At 46.3% G+C, this 25,166-nt stretch overlaps 2 protein-coding genes across 5 annotated transcripts in view; one reads left to right on the top strand and one right to left on the bottom strand.

Moving 5' to 3' along the window:
• Positions 1-291: 291 nt before the first annotated feature.
• On the top strand, positions 292-6,838 carry Fabp3 (fatty acid binding protein 3). The gene is made up of 4 exons (XM_021636555.2): positions 292-467; positions 3,551-3,723; positions 5,424-5,525; positions 6,554-6,838. Exons 1-4 carry the CDS (start codon positions 395-397, stop codon positions 6,605-6,607), a joined length of 402 nt encoding a protein of 133 aa, XP_021492230.1. The 5' UTR covers positions 292-394; the 3' UTR covers positions 6,608-6,838.
• Positions 6,751-25,166, bottom strand: part of Zcchc17 (zinc finger CCHC-type containing 17) — a 45,026-nt gene continuing 26,610 nt past the window's right edge. For all 4 annotated transcript variants that reach the window (XM_021636533.2, XM_021636517.2, XM_021636522.2 and 1 more), the window contains 4 exons: positions 24,731-24,822; positions 18,454-18,554; positions 16,390-16,535; positions 6,751-8,167 (listed from right to left, as the gene is read on the bottom strand). In XM_021636533.2, the coding sequence (XP_021492208.1) occupies positions 8,006-8,167; positions 16,390-16,535; positions 18,454-18,554; positions 24,731-24,822 (501 nt within the window). In that variant the 3' untranslated portion in view covers positions 6,751-8,005. The remainder of the gene's footprint in view (positions 8,168-16,389; positions 16,536-18,453; positions 18,555-24,730; positions 24,823-25,166) is intronic.

Genomic DNA, 25,166 nt, shown 5'->3' with positions numbered 1-25,166 from the left:
TACACGCGCACGCACACAGTTTAGGGTAAAACCGTAAGGAATTAAAAACGAGGTGGCATAAGGGTCATCCGGCTTTTTCCCAGAGTGGCACCAGCTCAAGGGCGAGTTTCTTTTCCGTGTGGCTGTGGGGTGGGTGCTCTTCTTGGGTTGCGGGGGCCGCTCTGCCGCCAGGGCAGGTATGGCACAGGCAGGACCGCGGACCGCGCTGACGCAGGCGCCGGGCGGGCTTGGGGGAAGGGAGCCAGCCCCTTGAGGGAGTGCAGGCCCTGGCTTCCTATTTCGGGAGCGAGGGGTGTGGGCCGCGCTCATCATGTGACGCGAGGGCTATTTAAAGAGGCTCTCCCGCCAGGAGCCGCGGTTCCGAGTGCCTGCACGCCCTCCTTCCCGGTTCACCATGGTGGACGCCTTTGTCGGTACCTGGAAGCTGGTGGACAGCAAGAATTTTGATGACTACATGAAGTCACTCGGTGAGCGAGCCGCGGGCACAGGATCCCGGCCGCGTGTGGGGAGCCCCTAAGCCCGTCCTGGCGCTGAGCTCCAGCTGGAAGCGCGCTGGGTGCCTCCTGGACGCTCCCCGCCAGTCCAGGCAGAGCCTACCCGGGCGGGCACACAGGGTGACCTGGGCTGGAGCACCTCCCGCCCCGCTCCCCTTTTCCTCCCCTGGGAAGGGGCTGTCAGCGAGGTAGAAGGGTGCGTAGCGGGGAGGCGCAGAGGCAGCTGTGGCTGCAGAGGTCGGGGCTGGGAGGCGCTTTCTAGGAAGGACGTGTGTGAGCTGGCGGTGAGAGGGGAGCTGAGCGAAAGAGCAGAAGGCGGGGAGGCTGGCCGCAGGAGAAAGCAGACAGGAGCGGGGTCAGTGGGCGAGAAACTGAATCCGGAAAGGGAATAGAGCAGACGGGAGGGTACTGTAGGAGGAAAATACCTAGGAGCCTGGAGGGAGACTTAAGAAAACCAGTGAGTTCGAAGCGGGAAGAGGTTGAAGAGAGAGCAGGGCAGGCAGCAAGCCCTTCCTCCTCCATGCGGGCGTAGAGGCCTCTCTCCGGAAGGTGCCCTCGTTCTCACAGTCTGACCTTCACCTGCAGTGTGGCAGAAGTTGCTGGTAGGGCAAGACCACCAGACACGTGGGCTTTCCTGGTACACCAGCCTCCCGCCTGTTCAGTGCCAGGGATAGGGTGAAGAAAGCCGGTGCCTGGGACACAGCGGAGGGGGCCAGAAGCAAGGTCAGGGGCTGTGAAGGGATGTGTGGTTTGGGGATGGGTCAGAATAAAGCTTCAAAGAACCTCACTGGTAAGATCTGTGGGGATTTGCCGGGTGGTGGTGGCCGCGGTGGTGCTGGCGGATCTGTGAGTTCTAGGCCAGCCTGGTCTACAGCGTGAGTTCCAGGACAGCCAGGGCTACACGGAGAAACCTTGTCTTGAAAAAAGGAAAGAAAATAGAGTTCCATGCTTTACCTAGGTAGGGACACACTCTTGTCACCTGATAGGAAAGCCCGGGGTTTCTTTTTTGTGGATACTGAAGGCTGAACTTGGAGCATACCAGGCCAGCACTCTACCACGGGGTCACCACCTCTTTATATTTTGTGTGACAAGCTCTTACTAACTTGCCCAGGCTGGCTTTGAACTTGTAATCTGCTACTTCAGCCTTCCAAATAGTTAAACCCAGAACTAGCTAGAGTTCTTCTCACTTCAACGGGGGCCCAGGAGTGGGGAATGTGGTAGGAACCATTCACAAGCCTGGCTCCAGCCCTTCCTTGCCTTGGGCTGAGATAAAGATCCTCCCTGTGGAGTAGTCCTGGTTGTCCTGGAGCTCCCTATGGAGGAGGGTCCTCTTGCCTCTGCCTCAGAAGCCCTGGAGTTGGAAGCATGCACCACACCCAGCTAATTGGCTGTTCTTGATAAGGTAGAGAGTACTAGATTGCCCCGGTTTGGTTCCGCCTCCCTTGTGGCCCCCTTCCTACCCTTTTTGCCTCAGTGCCTGTTGTCTTCAGGCCCTTGTCCTTTGGGTGCTAATAGAAACCAGGGTCTTGAGCAGGCTGAGTGAGTGATCATCCCAAGCTGCACCCTCAGTCCAAAGTAGCTTTTAGGGGACTGAGATTCCATTTAGCCTGAAACTATGGACAGGCTGAAGCCCAGCAAAGCACAGATTCATTCACCCCAGCTCTTAGCAGTAACTGACTTCGTTAGCATCCTACACCTGTGGGTGGGTAGGTCCTGGGCAAACAGCTGGTTCACTGCTGAGGCCCAACTCACTTCCGAAGGCGAAGGCAAAGCCAAGTCTCACTCCTTGCTGCAGCCAAAGTCCTCAAGCCTTATCCTACAGAACCGAGGGTTCTTACAAAGAGCAGATGGTGGCATTAATGGCACACTATGTCCAACTAAAAGTCAGTTTGGGAATCAGTGTCACTAAACACTGATGGTTTATTTATTTGGCCTTTTTTATACAGTGTCTCACGATAGCTCACGTTCTGGTGCTGTATAGCCCAGACTGGCTTTGACTTTTGGTATTTCCCCTGCTTCCACCTCCCGAGTGTGATTCTAGGCAGGAGTCCCCATGCTCAGCCTATCTGACTTTGGAGAGGTCTCCAAGCCTAGTTTGTAAACTGAGAGCAATAAAACCTATGCTTAGGGCTGTCCCAAGCACTACTTGGCTGCTCATGTAGAGCTTGTGCAATAAACGTAGCTTCCAGCAAATGTACGTGGCTGGGAGATATTCACAGGTCCCATACCATATCCCTGTATTGGCCTGCTTCTTGCCTCATTGCTGAGGATAGCTCGGCATGAGCTGGGACATGAGGACAGGTAGTCAACGATGGAAGATTCCAGGGAAGCTACAATCCAAAGGGCTGAAGGCTTGACCTAAGGAGTCTGTGTACTTCACCTGCTTGTGGGACACTTGGGTCCTTGCCTAGGGCTCAGGTCCAGTGCTTAGGCCAGCAGTCTCCCCAAGGACTTCAACTCAACCCCTTGTCCCTACCATGGCGGACCTCTAGGCCTGTAGAAGACAAAACTCCCTTGTACTTGTAACCAGGAGGCTTTGAAGCTGTAGCGTTCCACACAGGACAGAGCACTGACGTCTGGGTTTCCAGGGTGAAAACAGCAGACAGTCCCTGTCCAGGGGACTGTAAAAGGCAGCTGCCTGTTTCTTCTTTCTTCACTCCATGGTCTGAGTGTTCACAGAAGGCAGCAGCTGCTCTGTCCCGCAGGTGACACAGTCCTGAGCAGCTTCAATCTGATTTGTGTCCCTGGGCTTAAATTCTCTCTCAGTGTTCACATTTACAGAACTTCCCGGGGACGGGACTGAGGGGACTGTCTATGTGGTTCATACCCCGTTTTTACCTGTTTCTGACTCTCCCCCATCGACATTCCTCATATTTCACATCTAACATCTGCAGAGCTAAGGAAAAAGGCCGAATGAGAAAACGGCGGCACAAAGACACGGGCCACTACTGTTCTCCTTCCCTGTGCCTAGGCCCAAACAAGATTTCTCTTTGAACTTCTATATGACACCTCTCTCCCCCAGCTAATAGATTCTCAACCGTCTGCCCCATCCTCAGGTGTCAGCTTTGCCACCAGGCAGGTGGCCAGCATGACCAAGCCTACCACGATCATCGAGAAGAACGGGGATAAGATCTGCATAAAGACACACAGCACCTTCAAGAACACAGAGATCAGCTTTCAGCTGGGAGTGGAGTTCGATGAGACCACGGCAGATGACAGGAAGGTCAAGGTGAGTCAGAGAAGTGGGACAAAGGGTACTGAGTCACTGTAGGCCTAGTAAGAGGCTGACCCTCTCTTAAGCTTTGGGCCCCAAGGGACAGGCTGTCATAGATTCAACAATGTTCATAAAACCTACTCCGTGCTGGGATGCCCCAGGGGCTAAGAACAAGCTCTGGACTATTTTCTTCTTGCCTTCCTGGGAAGGATCTATCCACTGTCACTGGTGTGGGCAGCAGAGCCAAGATATTCCTCTGACCTTGTGTCTCCAGCCCCGGCTGGGTGACCTTGTACACCAAGGCATGCAGAAGCTCTGAGGACTTCAGCAGCCGTGGCTGTGACCTGAAGTGCTTTAGGAGCGATGCCCAGAAGTCAGTGCCCTGCACTGAGGTCATCCAGGCTCTGTCAGCAAAGGAGGCAGCTGGGAATAAACGGCTGAGCCCTATCTATGGGTTTCATCTTCTGCAGCTCCCAGGCCAGGCCACTGACACTGACACACTGTTTCCAGAGCCACCAGCTGACAGGCAGAGCTGTGCTCCAGGAAGGGCATTTACCAGCATGAATGCTGTGGGTGTCTGGAGTCTCTCCAAGCATTTATTTCAGTGTATGGGAGGCAGCACCTATCACCAGTGTTGCTCGGCTTCCTCATGGTGGATATCTTAGCAGCTTGCTCCAAACTCCCAGTACCAGGCCAGGCCAGAACTAAGAACAGCTAACACCTACAGCTAGAGGTTGTCCCTGGTAGCCTCTGCATCGCAACCCTTCAATTCATCCCATGAGCTGTTTCCTCCTGACAGTTGTCCCCAGAAAGAACAGGGTAGACACTGGTCTTATAGGTGCAGAGGAGCTAATGCCCAGCCCAGGACCACGCTGCAGGCTAGCAGTGGAGCATTGTATGGTGCCCTGAGGTGACAACCTAATTTGGATGAAGGTGGCTGCTCCACCACAGTCCCCTACATATACATCCTTGAACTTGTCATCTTTTGGGACCAGGCCCCACATTAAATACAACAGTGGTTAAACATTAACTGCTCAGTTCACAAAGCCAATCGCAAATGAAGATCCCATTAAGTGGAATATAGACAGCAAAGAGATGAGTGATATACTACCATCACCCTTCTAGACTCCTAGCCAATAAACCCTGGTTAGTTATTCTGACCTACAGCTCCCAAATTCCTACAGAAGAGAGATCTGGGGAAGCTGCCAGGCACAAACTAGCAGAAACAGGCTGGCAGCACTGAGGACCAAATGGTCACTAAAACTAGAGCTGAAGAATACTCCAAGATACACGGGTCCTTGGTCCTAGAACCTTGGGATTGCTGTTCTTCTGCCAGTTGAGGTGATCACATGGTATAAATTAAAGGGAAGTCTAATTTTCCAACATATCCCAAAAGTCTTTTAGACACTGATACGCACAATAGAAAAATCTTCAGGATTCCTCTTTGCCTAGTCTGAGAAAGGGATGGGTTTGAGGGGACCCGGGACTGTGTTCTACCTGAACTACCTCAGCCTAAGCACCCCCTGGAGGCTTGTGCCTCTGGGCTGAGCTGCCTGCCTCACCCACTGTCTGAGGGCCCCTTCCCTGCCAGGCAGCCACAGAGCAGGGTTGGAGGTGGGCTGTCTGAATGATGATCCTAGCACCATTACTGGTTAGGTCCTTGGTCTGTTCAGGCACATCTTACCCTTCAGTTGTGGCTCTACCTCTTTCCACAGTCAACCGTGACACTGGACGGTGGAAAACTTGTCCACGTGCAGAAGTGGGGCGGGCAGGAGACTACGCTTACAAGGGAGCTAAGTGACGGGAAACTCATCCTGGTAAGATGGGCAGTGGTGGGGCCTCACGGCAACAAGTGCCATCCCTTCTTCAGCCCATGCCCTTCCTGGGGGCCAGAAGAACTAGGACGAGAGGCAGGGATGGGGTCATGGCTGTGCATTTACACAGTATCAGCCTAACTACACCAACCTTGAGGGCTGCTGGGAGGCTATCCATTTATAGCCAAAAACACCATCCAAGTGGGAAGAATGCAGCAGGTACCCACAAAAGTTTCCTCCTGCTTGCTGTTCCCCAGGAAGAGGCAGAAAAACAGGGCCAGTTGATCCCAGGCTAAGAGCAGCAGCCATTTGTCCTCTCCTGAGTAGGAATACAGACACCTGCAGGAGCAGGCTTGTGTCTGGTGTGCACTGCTGGAGAGCAGCTCCCTACCCACTCCCCCATTTGCCTACTGTTTATGGCTTCCTGAAAATAGGTGACACAAGCAGGCCTGCAGATCTGCTTTGGGACAAGTTTGAGAGCTTCACTAGACTGTAGCTTTGTACGGTTGCGCCTGCGCCAGAAGCATGGCGAGCAATGTCAGTACAGCAGACCTTTCTGGCTCAGTGGAACCTAAGTGCATATTCACACAAGACCGGGGTCCCTCTGAGTTGGGAGTGAGGTGCCTTGCTTTGGAAGGGAGGTAACAAACATCGATGTGACCAAGGCTTGGCTCTACCGTGCCAGAATACTGGGTGCTTAGGGGAGGGAGAAAAAGTTGCCAGACTAGCAGTTTCTCAAGACTCTGGATGCTCTTTTTCACCTGTTTGTCTGCTACGCACCAGGCACTGCCTTAAGCAGGTGCTAAACATAAGAGGAACAGGAATAGGTTGGATCTTTGCCAGCTTACCTCGTCTTTAAAGGGCCCAATTTCCCCAAAATCTCTAAAATGGTAACACCTATCTTAAAAAGATCTGTATCAGGGACAAATGTAAAGTGCCTGGCACAAAGAAGGCATTCAAGTGCTGATCAGAAGGGGCAGGGAGCATCCCCTCTCTTGCCCTGCCCCACCTGACCCTGTCTTTCCTTCCAGACTCTCACCCATGGCAATGTGGTGAGCACTCGAACTTACGAGAAGGAGGCGTGACCTGGCTGCTTGTCGCTGACTGCTCCTCTGCCAACTGGCTACCCCCTGACTCAGCACCACGTTGCCTCATATTTTTCCTCTGGCATTTTGTATAAATACAATTTGGTTGGGATTTTCCTGGAGATAAGGGGCATCAGCCTGGATCCAGTTCCCATTGTGTATGTGGTTTATTTTTTAAAACTGTACTCAAAGGGTGCTCTGAGGTCAATAAAGCAGAGCCAAGGCCACCCAGTTGCCTTTTGCCTGACTTTCCTGTGTGCCACAGACTGAAGTGACAGCCTGCAGGTCACCTGGAAAGCAGCACTGATAGGAGCCGAGTGGACAGCGTCAGGCCACCAGTGAGGGAGCAGCAGTGTCTACCCAATCCCTTTACACTGACCTGCCCATGGTCAGATCAGCTGACTGTCAATGAGTGGCCGATCCACTCCATCCTGCACAGAATACTCTATGGTGTACTGAGGTCACCCCCCCCCTCCTGGAGTACAGGCTCAGGACACAGGGTCCAACAGTGAGCACTGTGGTGGGAGGTGACTCCTAAGCCACGGCTCATGCCCAGCAAGTCCCCAAAGTCACAAAGTCTTCCTGGTGTTCTAATCAGCCCAGGGGAAAGAAGCCTTCACTATGGAAGAGAGGGCTTATAAGTGACCTCAAGAAAGCTGTGACCTGCTAGTGGCCTTGGCGTGGCCTCTTTCCAGGGTCTCAGATAACATATTAAATGTTTTCTGTGAACTGATGTGCTAAGTCTGTAAGTTACCCAGGAAGGATTATAGAAATACTGCCTTCCGGAAAGTTTAAAACCAAACACGTTTCCACTTATGCCAGGATTTTAAGCAGAGACCCGAAATGGAAGCAATCACTCACATAGTGATAGACAGAAAGCAGAGCAATGACCATGGCTTCAGATCTCAGGTTCAGCAGTCGCTGCAAAGACTATTCTCGCCATGGCTGTCACTTTAAATACAGGCCCTGGATGAGGGAATGGAGAAGTGAAACACTTCTCCCTCCTGCCGCTAATGAAGGCTGAAGACTCTACCCACAACTGGTCCAGGTAGCAGGCAGGGGAGGGCTGCTCTCTTGACAGCCAGGCTCACCTCCACAGTAGCACCTGTGGCTCTAGCATGGATCCTGCAAAGGAATCCAGCTCTGGCAGTGGCAGCCGGGGATGGGACTAGAACCTTCTGCTGAATGAGAAAATCGTGTATATGAATGCAATGGCTGCGGGGGTCACTTGCAAAGGGATCAGGAGCAATAAGGAAAAAACATTTTGGGAGCCACCCTCTTGCTCCCCAATCTGCTTGCTGCGTGAGGAGACCACGGGGACAAAGTCAGTGGGGTGGGAGCCCATATTCTCACTATTGAGTCTTTCTGGAGCCAGGGCTGCCTCGGCCCAGTCCACCCTCATTCCCTATGCTTCTTCTTGTGTTTCTTCTTCTTCTTCTTCTTTTTTGTAGCCTTGCTGTCTTTTGATGTATGCCTTGCCTTCTTGCCCAGATCACTCTCAGAGTCAGAGCTATCACTGACGGATGACTTCCTGTCTCTATGTTTCTTTTTCTTCTTTTCCTAAAAGGGAAATGTAAAGTTTCAACATTTGTGTGTCCATCTCAAAGAAAAACCACAGCAGGTGGCCGACAGGTGAAATACAGCTGAATGTGGTGCATGCCTGCAGTGCCAGCACTGGAAAGCTGGAGCAGGAAGATCAGGAGTTCAAGGTCAAGTAAGACTGCGTAAGACCTTGCAACAAAAAGAAACAAAACAAAACAAAAAATCTGGGGGCAAAACAGCATGTGCCTGTAACCCCAGTGCTGAAGAGGTTGAAGAGCCAGGCTATAAAGGGCAGTGAAATCCCAAATGAGAGAGAAAACTAAGACAAGGACACCTGTATCGTAGATTCTTACCCTATGTGAATCACGATGGAAGTGTGCTGATGTATACAATGTGCAAAATATACCACATAGACACACCACCAAGCTTACACAGAACACTCGTGCACAGTTAATGCCCAGAAGACTCCCCTGAAGCTAGAGTTGGTTGCACGCTGGTTGTGAGACCCAGTGTGGGTTCTGGGAACTGAATTCCATGAGCTCCAGCCACACATGTGATCCTAACAAGGCACTTCTCCTTCCTAGTGTCTCTGTCTTAAGAACAAGCACCTACTCTTTTTTTGTTTGATTGTTTTGTTTTTGTTTTTGAGACAGGGTTTCTCTGTAGTCCTGGCTGTCCTAGAACTCACTCTGTAGACCAGGCTGGCCTTGAGCTCAGAAATCCACCTGCTTCTGCTGGGATTAAAGATGTGCACCACCACTGCCTGGCTCTACTTTCTTTCTTTCTTTATTTACTTATTTGCATGTTTATTTATTTATTTAAGTACTTGCTGCACATGGCAGCTGGATCTCAGTGAGTTCTTGGCAAGCCTGGTCTATATAGTGAGTTCCAAGACAGCCATGGCTATGGAGAGAGACACTGTTTCAAAATGAGTAAATAAAAATAACAGATAAATAAGCTTAGGACAGCCTTCTAATATTCAAAGCAATAGGAAAAACAAGTATGGGGGGATTAAAGGATTTAAAAACAGGATCTTATGTAGCCCAGTTCTATCACAGAACTCCTAATCCTGCCTCAGCTTCCAGATTGCTGGAATTACAAGACTATGCTACCATATGAGCTACTTGCAGCCTGTGGAAGAAATATATATACTTTCGACTGCCATTTTTCTGTTTATTGTTTATCTGTGTGTTCACGTGCCCTCCATTGCCCACACAGGGCAGCTACAGGACAGCTTTCCAGGGTCAATTCCCTTCTTTGCAAATAAAACTTTTTTCCAGAAAGGAAGGGGACCCTAAAGTTAGATACCCTTAAACACAGCCATGTCACCAGAGTTAACAGCACAAACCCACAGAGTTGGGAGGTGGGTACCCAGGCTTCTGCAGGCCACCCAGGTAGTTCTTCAGCACTGGATAAGCTGCCTCCATGGACAATTTCTAAAAGGGGACTACAAGAGGAAAAGAGCACAGAAAAGCAAGGCTCTTGCTCCTGCAGACTTCTGGCCAGCACTCTGCAAGCCTGGGCGAGCCACCTGGAGGTGGTGGAAAGGCCAGTGATCCAGGTGTCACACAGACCAAGTCCCACGGTCTACATATCGCTGTACAGCCTTGGCAAGTCATCCCACCTCCCTAGGTCTAGCTGCCTCAAATGGAAAAGAGATAAGAATAGCACCCATGTCACAAGGCCGTGATGATTCAATGAAATAATATCCTTGGAGTGGAGAAGTTGGACACCCTTGTGCCATATTATAGAGGCAGGGCTGAGCTCTGCATGTAGATGATGGAAAGGGCTTATCTCCTGAGTAGAGCACTGTGCTCTTCCATCAATGACAGGAGGCCTCACAGTATGGTGGTCAGAACAGCAATCTCAGAATAACACAGTTTCATCCCAGCCCCGCCATTTGACGCACCCTGTCCCTGGACACAGGATTTGTTTAGACAGTACTTACTCTGAACGATGCTATGAGGGTAAATTCTAAGCCTGACACATATGGAACAGCTCCCCTCACTCCCAGGGCTGGCGACTAACCAGGCAAATGTTCCATCATGGAATTATGTATTTCAGTAACCACCAGGGTCTTTTCCCAGTCTCAGCAGATAAGAGTCAAATTCTTCTTTAATAAGTCTCTCTCTCTAGAGAGAAAAAAAATTGCTTTCCAGACCTACATTCCCAAGGTCTGGCGACCATGGCTAGAAGGATGGAAAGGTGGTGAATCCATGGTTTGTTTACATCTGGCAACTTATCTCTGGATACTGTGGACTTGAGAGCCTGGTGCGGTTCTGCCCCTTAGGCAGGACACATTCCTGAAAAGCAGTACATGCCATATGAACATTGGGATTAAATGCAGCTAATTTCACTATAATCCATGGGCAGCCTCATCCCTAAGGCATGTGTTTCCTCATAATCTGACACTAATTTAGGAAGATCCATGATGATCCATAAATCAAAAAGGGTAGCAATCTCAGACGGCAGACTGAGGGATTATCCGGGGCTCAAAAGATGGTCAGGGATAAACAACTCCCAAAAATGTCCTTTCACACACACACACACACAGCATGTGTGCCTTCTCATTTACACATACAATAAAAATGAATTAAATTAGAATTAAGAAAAATATTATTCATAGATTCACTGTCAAAAGATAATTTTGACTCAGGTGCGCCTGTAATCCAGTACTCAGATCTCTGTGAGTTTGAGGCCAGCCAGGTCTAAAAAAAGAGTTCAGGACAGCCAGGGCTACACAGAGAAACTCTGTCTCAAAACCAAACCAAACCAAAACAAAACAATAAACAAACAAAAAACTAATTTTACCATCTTGTAACCATTTCCATTTATGACATTGTTTCTTCTTGTTCTAATTATAGTCCAACAAAATAAAATAAACTACAGTGTTCAGACACTGAATACAAAGCTAATGCTGTGTGGGTAAGGACAAGAGTTCAGTGCATGTTCAATGGAAAGGGTAGGACATTCCTGCCCTTGATGGTGTTAATTTCCTTGCCAGCAGCCCTGCAAGAGTGACCATCCATCCCTGTCCAAATAGAGTTAAGGAACCCAAAGAGAAATGTGAGGTTCAGCTACCAAAGTCAGAGAACACTATTTTATGCCCGGTCTTTATGGTTGTAACATGGGACATCTTTAACCCCTGCCATTTCCTAGTTCCTCGACTTTGCTGGGCATCTTCTGTCTCATAGGCTTATATTACATATGCTTTTCTACCAGAATAGAGAGGGCCGACACTGCAGCAGACTTGAAAAGAAATGGGAAAGGTACAATGGCCTCCACTGTTGACTTTCCAGCTGCAGTCCTGAGTGGACTTGCCTATGCTTTATTTTCTGTCTTCTGAAGGTCATGAGAGCCACTGACCTCCTTGGGACGCTCTTCTCTCCTTTATTACCATACATGCCTTGGCCGATTATCTTTCTCTTTAAGCAATTAGCTGCTTGAGTGCTGTGGCCTGCATTTCATGTGAGATGCCTTCCACACACAGTAATTCCTGTTAGCCATTGTGGAAATGGCTGTGGAAAGTTGACAGTGTGGAAAGCTGAAGGCATGCCCTTCAGATCAGTCTATTCAGTCCTGCATAACGGCCCCGGAATTAGGAGTACTGGAGCAGTATGCAAACCCACAGACATGGACTCCCAGTGTCCATTTCTTACTGGAAGGGAAAGCCCATCTCCAAGACTTGGTGGCACATAGGAGGTGAGGAGGCAGGCTGATGGCAAATTCAAGGCCACCCTGGGATACCCAGTTTCTAAGAGAAGAAAAGAGAAAGAGAAAAGAGATTTAGAGGGTAAAAGAGCAGACAGGAGGACTCCTAGAACTTAGAGACCTGAACATGATTTACATTATGTATAGAAATAAATCAACAGGCATCATTACACATTAAAACTCTGGTTACAAAACAAAAACTGGGCTAGCTCAGTGGGTAAACGTGCTTGCTTCCAGCCTGGTCAGCCTGAGTTTGAGACCTGAGATCTACATGATAGAAGGAGAAAACAGACTTCTGCAAGTTGTCCCTGGCCCTCCACAAGAGAAGGTATGAACTGTCATCCCTCCCCAACAAAATGAATAAATAATTCATTTTTAAATATTTCTTCAAGAAACTGCTAAGCCGAATCTTTTACCTCAACACTCAGGAGGCAGAAGCAGGTAGATCTCTGTCAGGGTAACCAGGGCTACACAGTGAAACCCTGTCTCAAAAAAACAAAAAACAAACACACAAACAAAAATTGGCTCAAGGTGACCTTAGTGTCTTGTTATATCAAGTGTCCAACACTATCCTGAACACATGTGATGCAGGAGCAATGTAATTTTAAGATGCATACGCCTGTAATCCCAGCAGAGGCAGGCAGATGTCTGTGAGTTCAAGGCCAGCTTGGTCTACAGAGGAGTGAAGGACATCCAAGGCTATACAGAGGAAACCCAGTCTTGAAAAGCAAAACAAAACAAAAATACGCCCCTCTCCAGGCCAGCAACTGACGGCCAATAATAGGATCACTAGTTTAAGACTTCGGTACAAGTAGTCAGACACTGTCTCAGGGGGAAAAAAAAGAGAGAGAGAAAGGAGGAGAAAGAGGAGAAAAGGGAGGAGGAAGAAGGGGAGGAAAAGAACTTTTGGCAGATCTAGGAAATGATAAATATGAGATAGAGAATAAAAGAAAGGCACACGGCTTCTCTCAGGAGGAGATTACTGTTGTTTACATACCTCGTTTTAACACGTATGGTGGTATGTATGCACACCTGTCAGCCAGCGAGTGCTCGTAAAAGAGATTATGGTGGGGGACGACTGGAGGGTAGTTAAGAACACTGGCAACTCTAGTAGGAGGACCCAGATTCTAGGGCCAGGACCCACACAGCAGCTCACAACCATCTCTAACTCCAGCTCTAGGGGGGCCAACTGCCTCTTGCGTGCTCTGTCACCATCAAGCACACCCATGGGGCACAGCCACATGTACAAACATCCATACATATAAAAACAAACAAACAAACAACAACAACAAACACCTGAGCCTAGAGACGTGGGTGGTGGCATGTCTCAGAGTGTCGGAGCTAGGTGTAGAGGCAGGAGGGTCAGCTCAAGGTCAGCCCGAGCTCCAAGAGGCCATGTCTCCAAAAAGTCACTATCAATTAGGAACTGACTTGTCATCACTTTCTATTTTGAGGAGCTAGGCATCACCCTGTGAGGAACACTGCCAAAGATCACAACAATCCCCCTCTGCAAATTTAGGAACTGTAGTTAGTTTAAATTTACACAGCCAGTCACAAGTTCCCAAGGACCTCAAACTATGTCTGAAAGACTCAAGCCAAAGTCTAAAGTACTCAGGAGACCCCAGGTTAGGGATACAGAGGGAGAGAATATACAAATCAGGGATTTTCATACTGCTTGGCTAATGATTGTTACGGTATAATGGACCTTTTCCCTTACCTACAAAATGAAAATAATCCTTTACTTGTGAAGCTGCCACTGAGGAAAAAGATTACATCAGAGCCTTTCACTCCTACAGCTTGCACTGCACGGCACAAAATGACCACTCAACAAATCTTTACAAAGCTGGGTGTGGTGGCTCACACCTGCAATCCCAGCACTAGGGAGGCTAAAGCAAGAGGATCATTAAAAGTTCAAACCTAGTTGGGGCTACAGTGTGAACACTGATCTTAAAAAAAAAAATAAAAGGCAGAGGGGAGGGGAGGCTGGAGAGATGCCTCAGAGGTTAAGAACACTGGCTGTTCTTCTAAAGGTCCTGAGTTCGATTCCCAGCAACCACTCTTCTGATGCTCAGGCACACATGCAGGCGGAATGCTGTATAAATAATAGAGAAACAAATCTTAAAAAAAAAAAAAAAAAGAAAAACACCAAAAAAGCTGAGTGCGTTGGTGTACACCTGTGATCCCAGCACTCAGGAAGCCGAGGCAGGTGTGAGGACAGCCTGTTCTACAGAGTCCCAGGCAAACTAGGACTACACAGTAAAAGACTGTTCTCCCCCACCGCCCAACAACAAGCAGGGAGGGGAGTGAACGACATGGACCAACCAGCACGGGAACAAAGCTCAATAACCAACCACAGAAGTATCTTACAAGTTAGGAAAACAACTACTGGCTGGCCGAACTACAGCACAGTTCTTCCCCTTTGTCCCTGTACAGCAAGGTCCAAATCTGTCTGTCTGTAACAAAATGAAATCTGTTTTATAAATCAGCATGCTCTGAGCAGTAAAAGACAACTCCAGGAGGCGAAATTCCCAACCACTGATGGGAGCAGGCAAGTGCATTCTGAAATACAACGTGATAAAATCTAGCTAGACCCTTAAGAGTCCTTATTTTATTTATCTATTCTATATTTAGTGGGAATTGTTTTGTGTACATGTGTTTATGTGAGCCACATGAATACCTGGTGCTCATAAAGGTTAAAAGTAGGCATCAGATCCCCTAGAACTAGAGTTATGAACAGTTGTGAGCTACCATGTGTATTCTGGGAATCAAACCAGGTCCCCTACAAAAGTAATTAAGTGCTCTTACCCATGGACCCATATCTCCAGCCCTAAAGTCTTAATACTTTTTTTGTTTCCTTTCTTTCTTTCTTTCTTTCTTTCTTTCTTTCTTTCTTTCTTTCTTTCTTTCTTTCTTTCTTTCTTTCTTTCTTTCTTTTCTTTCCTTTCTTTCTTCCTTTCTCTCTCTCTCTCTTTCTTTTCTTTTCTTCCCCTCTCCCCCCTCTCCTCTTCTTTTCTTTTCTTTTGAGACAGGCCCTTTCTATGTAGCCCTGGCTGGCCTCCAACTCACAGAGTTCCGCCAGGCTTTTTCCCAAAAAATACAGTCATAGTTTGCAGCCCCAAAATGCCTGAACTCACTATGTATCCTATGATGGTCCTGAACCTGTGGTAATCCACCTTCCTCTGCCTCCTGAGTGGTAAGATTAAAGGTGTGAGCTATCAATTCTTTGTCTTAGTAATCTCATTTTTTAAAGATTTATTTTGGTTATATTTTTTTAATTATGTTTAAACGTATGTGTGTGTATGAGTGCCGGCCACAGAGGCCAGAGGTGTCAAACTTCTCTGGAGCCAGCATTCTAAGTGGTCGTAACTGATACCTGACACGGGGGCTGGAAACTGAACTTGGGTACTCTGGAAGAGTATTATCCAGTGAGTCCTCTCTCCAGCCCCTCCCCTCTTTTGAAAAGATTCATTTGTTTTTATTTTATATGTATGGATGTTTTTTGCTTCCGTGTACACATGTGCGCCACATGTATGTAGTGCCCTTGGAGGCCAGAAGAAGGTGTCAGGTGCCCTGAAACTGGAGTTACAGGTGGCTGTGAGCCATCACTGGGTACTGGCAACTGAACCCAGGTCCTCTGCAAGAGCAGCCAGTGCTCTTAACGACTGAGTCACCTACCAGCCCAGGAACACAGCCAAAGAAAGGTAAGGAGATTGGAATTGTTAAGTATCTAATGACAGTAAAATAAACTAATTACAGCTACGCATACTTGGGAAGAGGATCAAGAGTTTAAGAGCAGCCAGTCATGGTGGCATATACCTTTAATCCCAGAACTTGAGAGGCAGAGGCAGGCGGATCTCAGAGTTTGAGGCCAGCCTGGTCTACAAAACAAGTCCAGGACAGCCAAGACTACACAGAGAAACCCTGTCTTGAAAAAACAAAAGAGTTTAAGGGCATTCTTGGCTACATGGCAAGTTTAACACCGTCTGGGCTATAAGAGAACCTGTTTCAAAAATACAAAATCAATCAATATTTATAGCCATAGAGTAAAACATTCTGTGGCCTGCCTATCTATCTATCTATCTATCTATCTATCTATCTATCTATCTATCTATCTATCTATCTATCTATCCATCCCTTATTTATTTATGGTTTTTCAATACAGGATTTCTCTGTGTAGCCCTGACTATCATGGACTCACTCTGTAGACCAAGCTGGCCTCAAACTCTGAGATGCACCATTATGTGGCTTTTCCATCAAGTTTTTAAAGAACACTTAAGGATACTTTAAAAAAAAAAAAAAATAAGAACTACACCCACAATAGTAATTTTATATTATATATATGTATATAAATCTAAATCTACTTATGTTAGCTAAGAAGATTAGAATATGCCAAAATTGCCAATGCAACTCTCTCTGGAAATATTATGAGCTTGCTTTTTAAACTTTTCACTCTTTCTAAAATATTTCAAAAAGCCTTTATATTTTAATACCCACAAAAAAATGATAAATAATAGCACGTTGACTTTTACCTTCTTTCTTTTCCTAGAAGAGTTCTTTGTGGGATCAGGCTTTTCAGTTCCTTCTTCCTTTGCCTCTTCCTTTTCCTCTTCCTCTTCAGGGATCAGAGAATACTTGGTTCCTCCTGGCTGCATGAAACAGTCTTTTGCAAAGTGGCCTGTGGAACACAAAGGTTAAAAAGGTGAGAAGCCGCTCTCAGCCAGGCACAGTGGCACACGCTTATAATCCCAGCACTCTGGGAGACAGAGGCAGGTGTATCTTTGTGAGTGAGGCTAGCGCTGGTCTACAAAGTGAGTCCAGGACAGCTAAGGCTACACAGAGAAAGTCTATCTTGAAAATACCAAAAAACAAAAAAACAGGAGAGAAAAAAAAAAAGCAAGGACCCAACAGTTCAAAATATTAAGAGTTTATCTGGAGATACATTTCTGCCACCTCAAGGTGGCAATGCCCAGAGCCAGGCGAGCAGCTGGTGTTAAGAGCTGAGATGCTGGTGCGGCTTTGGAAATGGCAAAAGGTACAAGCAAGCAGGCTCGCGCTGCCCTCCCTTAGCAATGGGGCTTATTAATTTTTAAACATCTATTTTGGAACTCATTCCTGATAATGAAAGGCTGCTCCAGAGAGCAGAATGCTTAACAGAGGGAACTGCAGGCTAAGACCTAAAGGAAGACAGCTGGCAGGATGTGGGCACTCACATTCAAGCCAATACACATACACACAAACACACAAATACACACACACACACACACACACACACACACACACACACACACCCTGAGAATTCAGACTGTCAAGTCTGGCAAGAGCTTTAGAGATCTGAAATCCAACCCCCTGCATTCGGATCCGATACGAAGGCTAGAGTTAAGTAGCTCAGGGTCACAGAGCAGCAAAGTGAACACTTAGTTCAGGTTGGATGTCTCTCTGTCTTGTGCTGCTTTTGATGTACCAAAAAGCCAGCCAGCTACCTTTAACCTGCCTTTGCTGGCGGGTCAAATTCTATTTCTTGTTACTCATCTTGCTTTATGAAACAAAGCAAATGCCATTTAAGTACAGGTAGATGTAAGCACAGGGGCCCCACACTGGGCCTGCGATGTTCCTGAGGGTCACTTTTGTTGTTTTAGAAGATGAGTTGGGCTTTTTTTTTTTTTTAATTATGTGTATATATTTGCATTTGTGTGTGGGTCTGTACGAGTGCAGATACCCAAGGAGACCAAATGAGGGGGTCCAAATTCCTGGAGCTACAGGAATTTCATGTGAAGGAAAGAAGTGCCCAGAAGTCAGATGAGGCCTGGAAAGGGGACACAGCACATATTCCAAATATACACAATTTAATCAAGGGGTCCCCCTTCTCTCACTGTTGCATTCTCTTTCTCTTTCTGCATCAATAAAAATAGGGGCTTAAAACTCCCCAAATTCAGGGTTGGAGAGATGGCTTAGCAGTTAAGAGCACTGGTTGTTCTGCCAGAAGACTCAGGTTCAATTCCTAGCACCTACTTGGCAGCTTACAACCGTCTGTAACTCCAGTTTCAGAGGATCTGACACCCTCACGCAGCTACACATCCAAACAAAACACCAATGCATGTTTAAAAAAAAAAAAAACAAAAACACAAGCCCCACAAATTCAACCAGGACACAAATGTGCTACCAGTCATGGCAGAAAAATGAACAAAGAATGATGAATGGAAAGATAGGAAGGAGAAGTGACAAATTGAGGTCACTCTGAAAATGAGAAGGGAAGTCAGGCTAAAAAGCTTTTAATATTTGAGTAATAATAAGGTGAGGCCTGAGGAAATAGAGCAAAAAAAAAAGTGACAGCCTCTATCTCTATTACGAAAAGAGCACTGCATTCAGAATTCTGAACTTAATTCTGAGATAACGACAAGGAAGAAAGGGTCTAATTTGGATCCTTAAGGAATGTATTCCCAAGTCATTTAATTTCTACAGAACAGCAATTGTGCTTGGAGATAAGTGTGTCAGAGGGACATATGAGTGCAGCCAGCAGCTGACTGAAAAACACAGTCCTTCAGCCTGCAGAGGGTCCACAAGGAGAGGAGACAGAAATGCCAGGTTCCCCCTACCTTTGCAGCCACACTTCTTGCAGGTCGTGTTCAGGACAGCCTCAAGGGTGATCTTCTGCCCGGTGTAATCCTGGAAGGACCGCCTCCGCCTTTCTTCTTGCCTGTAATGAAAGAGATCCTGACCACTGGCACTTTTCAGAGAAGTGGCCAGATATATTACAGTGTAATGCTGCTTGTTAGTTTTTTGTTTTGTTCTTGGCAAGAAAAAGGGAAAGAGAAGAAAAGTGTTGGGCAGAATAAGACAATGAAACAGCTCCCTCTTTTTTTCCTCATTTAAGAATGAGGCTTTGAATTAACAATTACGAACAAGACTAGGTCTCCTCTCAATAATATACAGAAAAAGATATTTGAAAGTCTAATTTCCTGGTGGTGGTGGTTCACACTTTTAAACCCAGCACTCAGGAGGGAGAGGAAGCAGATCTGTGAAGTTTTGAGGTCAGCCTGGTCTATAGAGCGAGTTTAGGACAGCCAGGGCTACACAGAGAAACCCTGTCAGCAGGAGGAGGAGAAAAAGAAAGGAGGAAGAAGAGAAGATAAAGGAGGAAGAGAGGGAGAAAAAAGGAATAGGATGAGATAAAGGAGGAGGAAAAGGAGAAGAGTAAGAGGAAGGAGGAGAAGAAGATATAATTACTCAGTATGTGAAAACACACTCAGCCCCTCTCAGGTCACTCAAGGATTTAAAAGACCTTTTCAGGCTTTCTAAAAATCAAACCTGAGTTCATTACAAGACCTTGGTATCGGGGCTTTCCATTACCCTCTAACCCACTTTTCCAGACTCCTCTTTATTTTACTTAGTTAATTTTACCTTTCCCAGGTGTTGAGTGCCTCTCTGTAGGCAGGCTCCACTCTGCAACCCCCTGCCTCTCTCGCTTTATTCTATCTCCACAATGTACCTCCCAAATGTTCCAAGGCTCCTCCTCTCTTAACATGATTTTGTTTATATTGTTTCACAAGTTCTAAGTTCAAGACCAGCCCGAGCGATTCAGCAAGGAGCTGTCTCAAAAGTAGTAAAGTACCTGAGATGTTAACTCAGTGTTAACAAAAGCCTAGCATACAAAAAGGCCTGGTTTCAACTTTCAGTACATCTACACACATATACACAAACAGACACACACACACACACACACACACACTAGATACTTCCTGTTTAGTCCTGTTGTTTGTGAAACTCATCCACATTGTTGCCTACAGTTTGAATCATTTATTTTCATTGGTATATGGTATTATTTTGCTGTTGTCAAAAACAGACTGGCTTTGACCTCACAGAGATCCATCTGCCTCTGCTAGAACTGAAGCCATGTGTCACTATGTCCAGAGAAAAATGTAGTTACTAAACCCTTAAAATGTAGCTAGTGTGACTATGAAATTGATATTAATTTTGTAGGCCTGGAGAGGCGGCTCAGTGTTTAAGAACTCTTCTCTCTTCCAAACCGCTGAGCTTCGATTCCTAGCACCACGTACTGGCTCGCAACCATCTATGACCTTAACTCCAGGAGACCTGACACTTTCTCCTGGACTCTAAGGGCACCAGACATGAGCAGCACACAGACATACATGAAGGCAAAACACCTATACAAACAAAATAAAAATGAAAATAAAATAAAACCAAAAAGATGTCAAATTTTACTTACTTCTCTCTTCTTTTTGTGACACTGGGGACTGAACCTGGGGTTTCCTCTGTGCCAGGCAAGCCTCATCCCTAGCCCTCCCCTCCCATCCCCCACCCCTTCACTTTTCATTTTGAGACGAGAGTCTCACTAAGCTGCCTGGGCAGCAGCTAGGAACGTGGGTCTGCACCATCAGACCTAGTTCTTAAATTTTACTTAATTTTCTTTAATTTAGATTTAAATAGCCCCATCTTATTCAAAGCTAACCAAGTAGACAGTATATAATGTATGTTTTGAAAATGTTTGCACAAATATCTGGTCTTTGCTCTATAGAAGTGAAATGTATCAAGAGTCAATTATCAGGTATGAGTTATAAAATGAACGCTTTCAAACATAATAGTCTGAATAACAAAAACTACAGGCATCTGGGAACAGAGCAAATCACATGCTGACAGAGTTCCAAGTGTCCTTGTGTGAAGAGCAGAGCTTTACGTGGTCCTGAGCTGCAGCTTAAACATCCTCATGATAATCAATCCAGGACTCTGGGATTCTAACGCAGCGCATGTTCAGACAAATCTCCCACGTAACAACAGTCAGCACTCACTTTCTGTCCTCACTGCCACTGTGATGGTCAGGCTTCACCACAGTTCAGTAAAGCAGTGACTTCCTCAGTGGTCACCACGACTCTGTGTTTTTTTAATGCAATTTACCGAGCACACAGATTAATTTTTTTTTTTCCAGTTCAAGTAGTGAGTGGTATGCGCCACTGTTAGTGTGAGTGGCAAGAACAAAGGAGCGTCTGCCCCGGATGCACAGGCCTGAGGTGCAGTCCCCAACACCACAGTAAAACAAAAGGAAGAGCCGTTCATTTTCTTTCTTTCTTTTTCTTTTTTTAGCCATTTCTTCTTTACTCCCAGGAGATGCTAGGCTAGCAGAGGGAGACACCTAAGCCATGTCAGTGGCTTTAATATGAGTCCTCAGTGCGATGTCAGTTACGCCTGCCTGGAAACTCTCTTTAAAACCTTCCCACGTATAGAGACACTTACTAGATGATGCTGAAAGGTACGATCGGGCCAGCATTAGGAGGCAGAGCAAGCAGATCGCTGGGAGTCCAAGGCCAGCCTGAGGTACATAGTGATGCTAAGGCCAGACAGGCTTACACTGAGGGAACCTGCTTGAAGAAACAAAACAAAACGGGAAGAAAGGAGGGTAAGGCAGCTAGACCGTGATAGAAAAATGGACGCTGGCCAACCGGGACTAGCTGGAAACCAGAGTGCCGAACATATTAAAAAGATATCAAGTTGGGGCTAGAGGAGACAGACTTGATTGGTCACCTCTCCCACTCACAGGACCCCCAATGTGCTTTTCTGCCTGTGCCTTTCCGGACGTCTTTACCACCCAAAATACCATTCCTTCTGTTTTCTGAAAAGACCATATCCATTCCCCAAGATCTAGCTCAAATATCACCCTCTCTCTGAACAACAGGACCCAAAATAAACTCCTTACCAACCTACACCATCCATGTTGCCATGTACTATTGAACAGATAGTGAACGAATGTTGTAATGACAGGAACACCAGACATTAAGTGCCACAGGAGACAAAGAGGGTAAGTCAGGCACTTGTGCTCACGGGACAAACACATTCTTTCAACAGGGAAAGTGTGTCAGTTTCAGGAGCATTTAAAATAATTATTACAAGTAGCTATATATACTGTTTATGATAGACTAGCCAATGAGATGGCTACCTGCTAGTAAGTCTTTTCTTAGACTATTCTGTCTTTTTATTTTTCTGCATTTATTATGTGTGTGTAGAGGTCAGAGTCAGTTTACAGGAGTCAGTTTTTCCTTCCACTAGGTGGGTCTCAGTAGGCCTTTATCTACTGGGCCATCTTGCTGGTCCTCATTCTGTATTTCTGAGCTATGTCTCAGTACTTCTGTTTTATTTGGGGGCGGGGGGAGAGAGTAGGACTGAGATTTACCATGATTAAGAATCTGCTCAAGGGGCTGATGGCTCAGAGGTTAAGAGCACTGGCTGCTCTTCCAAAGGTCCTAAGTTCAATTCCTGGCAACAGCATGGGTGGCTCACAACCATCTATAATGAGACCTGGTGCCCTGTTCTGGCCTGCAGGTCATGCAGACAGAACATTGTACACATAATAAATTAAATAATAATAATAATAATGTGCTCAAGCTGGGCGCAGCCCCAGCAATCTCAGCACTCAGGAAGGCAGAGGTGGGCAGATCTCTGTGACTTCGAGGCCAGCCTGGTCTACAGAGTGAGTCCAGGACAGCCAAGGCTACATAGAGAAACCATTTGAGGAAGAAGGAAAAAAAAAAAGAATTTGTTCAAAACTGTGTACTAATCTGGAGAATAACCAAGAGCCTGCGATTAAAGTCTCACTTAAAATCTCTGATAGTTCCATTATTCCATGCTGCTTCCCTTGATGCACCAGTTTATCACAAGTTCAGCCATCCGCTTTTACTAGACATAGTCTCTACACAGAGACACAGCCTGCAAACAGAAAACCTTCCCCTTCCTACCCTTTTCCCCGTTATCTTACCTGCTTTATAGTTTACCATTGTAAGGGGAGCTTTGAGAAATCCCCAGCTTTTTAATAAATCTGAAGAGCATAGGATTCTTTGGGGTGTGGGTGGGGAAGGTAAATTTATTACAATGTAATCAGTAAATGCCAGACTTTAGCATTTCTGAGTTGGGTATAAAAGATTACCACTATAACTGAAAAGTGTTTTGCAAATAAACAGACCTACAAATACATCACCACTACTTAGAGACTAAACTACGGAAGTATGAAATGTCAGGCACACCCAGTGGCCAGGGGCTCTCTGTGGTGAGCAGGGCATATGCTTTAACACTGGGTCCTACATGAATCTATCTGGCCCCTATAATTTGCTACACAACCACAGGATACTTGTCTCCAGCTACAAACTAGAAATATGAAATGAAGCAGAAGACCATACTAACCTCACACTTTACTATGAGACTCACAGGCACTGATGCACACCTGCCTTATGCCTGGTACACAGTATCTTTTCAGTAAATGCTACCTCCCTTTTTCTCAGATAAAATTCCCTCATAGCTGAAGCAATATTTTTTTTGCAATTGTTCTAAGAATGATAAATATAAGGGCTTCAATTTTCTTCTGCAATAAAGATCTCATTTCAATTATACTCATTACTCTTTGTGGGCGTGGTTCCGAGCCAGGATCTCACTATGTAGCTCAGGCTAACATTTAACTCCATATCCTCTTGCCTTAGTTTCCCAAATACTGGGATTATAGGAATGTGCCACCACATCTGGCTTATTTATTAGTCAATGATGCCACTGTCAGAGAGAAAGAATGTGATGTTTAACATCAAAATCAACAAATAATAACATGGTTAACCTGAAGATAAATGTGTGATTTATCTGATTGTTTCAAACACTGAAAATAGTTAACAAGCCCTTCTAGGAATTGTGTGTGTGTGTGTTGGGTCTCCCCTTCCACCTTTACATGGGTTCCCAGGAGCTGAACTCAAAACTTGTTTACACAGCAAGCATTTTTTCCTGTGAGTATTCATAGCTCTCCCCCAGCAAGGGGCCTATCGATTAAGCAATTTCTGGCTAGAAATTCAATAAATGAGCCAAATATGCTTGCACAGACTTTAATCCCAGTACCTAGGAGGCAAAAGCAGGCAGCTCTCTGTGAGTTAGAAGTCCATCCTGGTCTACCTAATAAGTTTCAGAAAAGCCAGGGCTTATATTGAAAGACCCTTTCTCAACAACAACAACAAGAACAACAAATCAATAAGAGAGCAAGGTAATAGCAGTTTCCCTGGAATTAAAACATTCCTTTCTGGGGTACATAGAGAGAGAATCTGTTTCCCCTCAAACAAAACAGAACAAAAGCACTTGCCATAAAAGTCTGAGGACCTGAGTTCTATCCCAAGACCCTAATGGTAGAGGGAAAGGACTGCTCCCACTAATTGTCCTGCCCCTCACACACTCCCCCCGATAAATAAATAAATGACTGGGCTTTTTTGTTTTGCTTTAACAAGAAGACATTCAATACAGGATTTGAGTCAGAGAGTAAGCTTCCTGTATCTGCAGACTGACCACCCTTAGATCAAAAGAAATCTGTCCATTCTGAAGTGAAAGGTCAGAAGAGCCAATGGAAGGTGCTGTGTTCACAGACATGGGAACCTAACACTACCCCTGTCTGCCTGTTTCAGAGCTGGTGCTCTTAGGAGAGGCAAGTGACAGCACTTCATGAGCACTTGTTGCCAACAGCTGAAGGGCAGAAGCAGAAAGAGAGAAACAGAACTGCTGACGAGACACTCCAACACTAAATTTGTGTGTGAGTGTGATCATTTAATCTTTTCGCTCCATGTAGTAGGCTGTGTGAGGCATGCACCTCTGTAATCCAGAATGTGGAGACTAAGCTAAGAGCACTGAGTTTGGGACCACTGAGGCTACACAGTGAGACCCTGGCTCAAAACAGCCAAGAAGCTGTTTCTTACAGCTGTTAACACCTGTAAGAAAAACAGATCAATGCTGCATCAATACTTACTAATGTATTACTGCCTACAAATGGCAGCAGCCCAACCTATTCTGATTCCCTACAATCTGTACTTGTGGTGGGGTTTCAGCTCTTCCGAACCCTTTACCTACTCAATGATAACGTTGTTGGGATCGAGGTCTTTCCCAGTTCCTTGGTTGACAACTTTCATGGAGAGGGACACTTTTATTCTATCATTTTTCATCTGAAAAAGACAAAAGAAGAGTCACCAAAACCCTTTTGTGTGTGTGTGTGTGTGTGTGTGTGTGTGTATGTCTGTATGAGAGAGAGAGAGAGAGAGTGTGTGTGTGTGTGTGTGTGTGTGTGTTGGGGGGTTTTTCATGTGGGTGCATGTGGGTATAGAGGCCAAAGGTTAACCTAATAACAATCATTCCTCTGGAACCCTTACCTTGTGCTGTGAGAACTGCAGCTCACCCCTGCAGCCACGCTGGCTGACCAGCAAGTCCCTGGGATCCTCAGGCTGCACCCCCTTAGCTGGGATTACAGGAGTGCACCACAGACACGCCTAGCTTTCAACTTAGGTGCTAG

The sequence above is a fragment of the Meriones unguiculatus genome, chromosome 3 (genome assembly GCF_030254825.1).
Source record: "Meriones unguiculatus strain TT.TT164.6M chromosome 3, Bangor_MerUng_6.1, whole genome shotgun sequence".
Classification (NCBI taxonomy): domain Eukaryota; kingdom Metazoa; phylum Chordata; class Mammalia; order Rodentia; family Muridae; genus Meriones; species Meriones unguiculatus.
The sequence above is the reverse complement of the archived record's forward strand: the minus strand, read 5'-3'. Positions and strand labels throughout refer to the sequence as shown.

Coding starts and splice junctions, on each gene's coding strand:
- Fabp3 (XM_021636555.2), top strand. CDS start 395: ATGGTGGACGCCTTTGTCGGTACCTGGAAGCTGGTGGACAGCAAGAAT. Junction 3,724..5,423: donor CAGATGACAGGAAGGTCAAG/GTGAGTCAGAGA, acceptor CTCTTTCCACAG/TCAACCGTGACACTGGACGG. Junction 5,526..6,553: donor GTGACGGGAAACTCATCCTG/GTAAGATGGGCA, acceptor CTTTCCTTCCAG/ACTCTCACCCATGGCAATGT.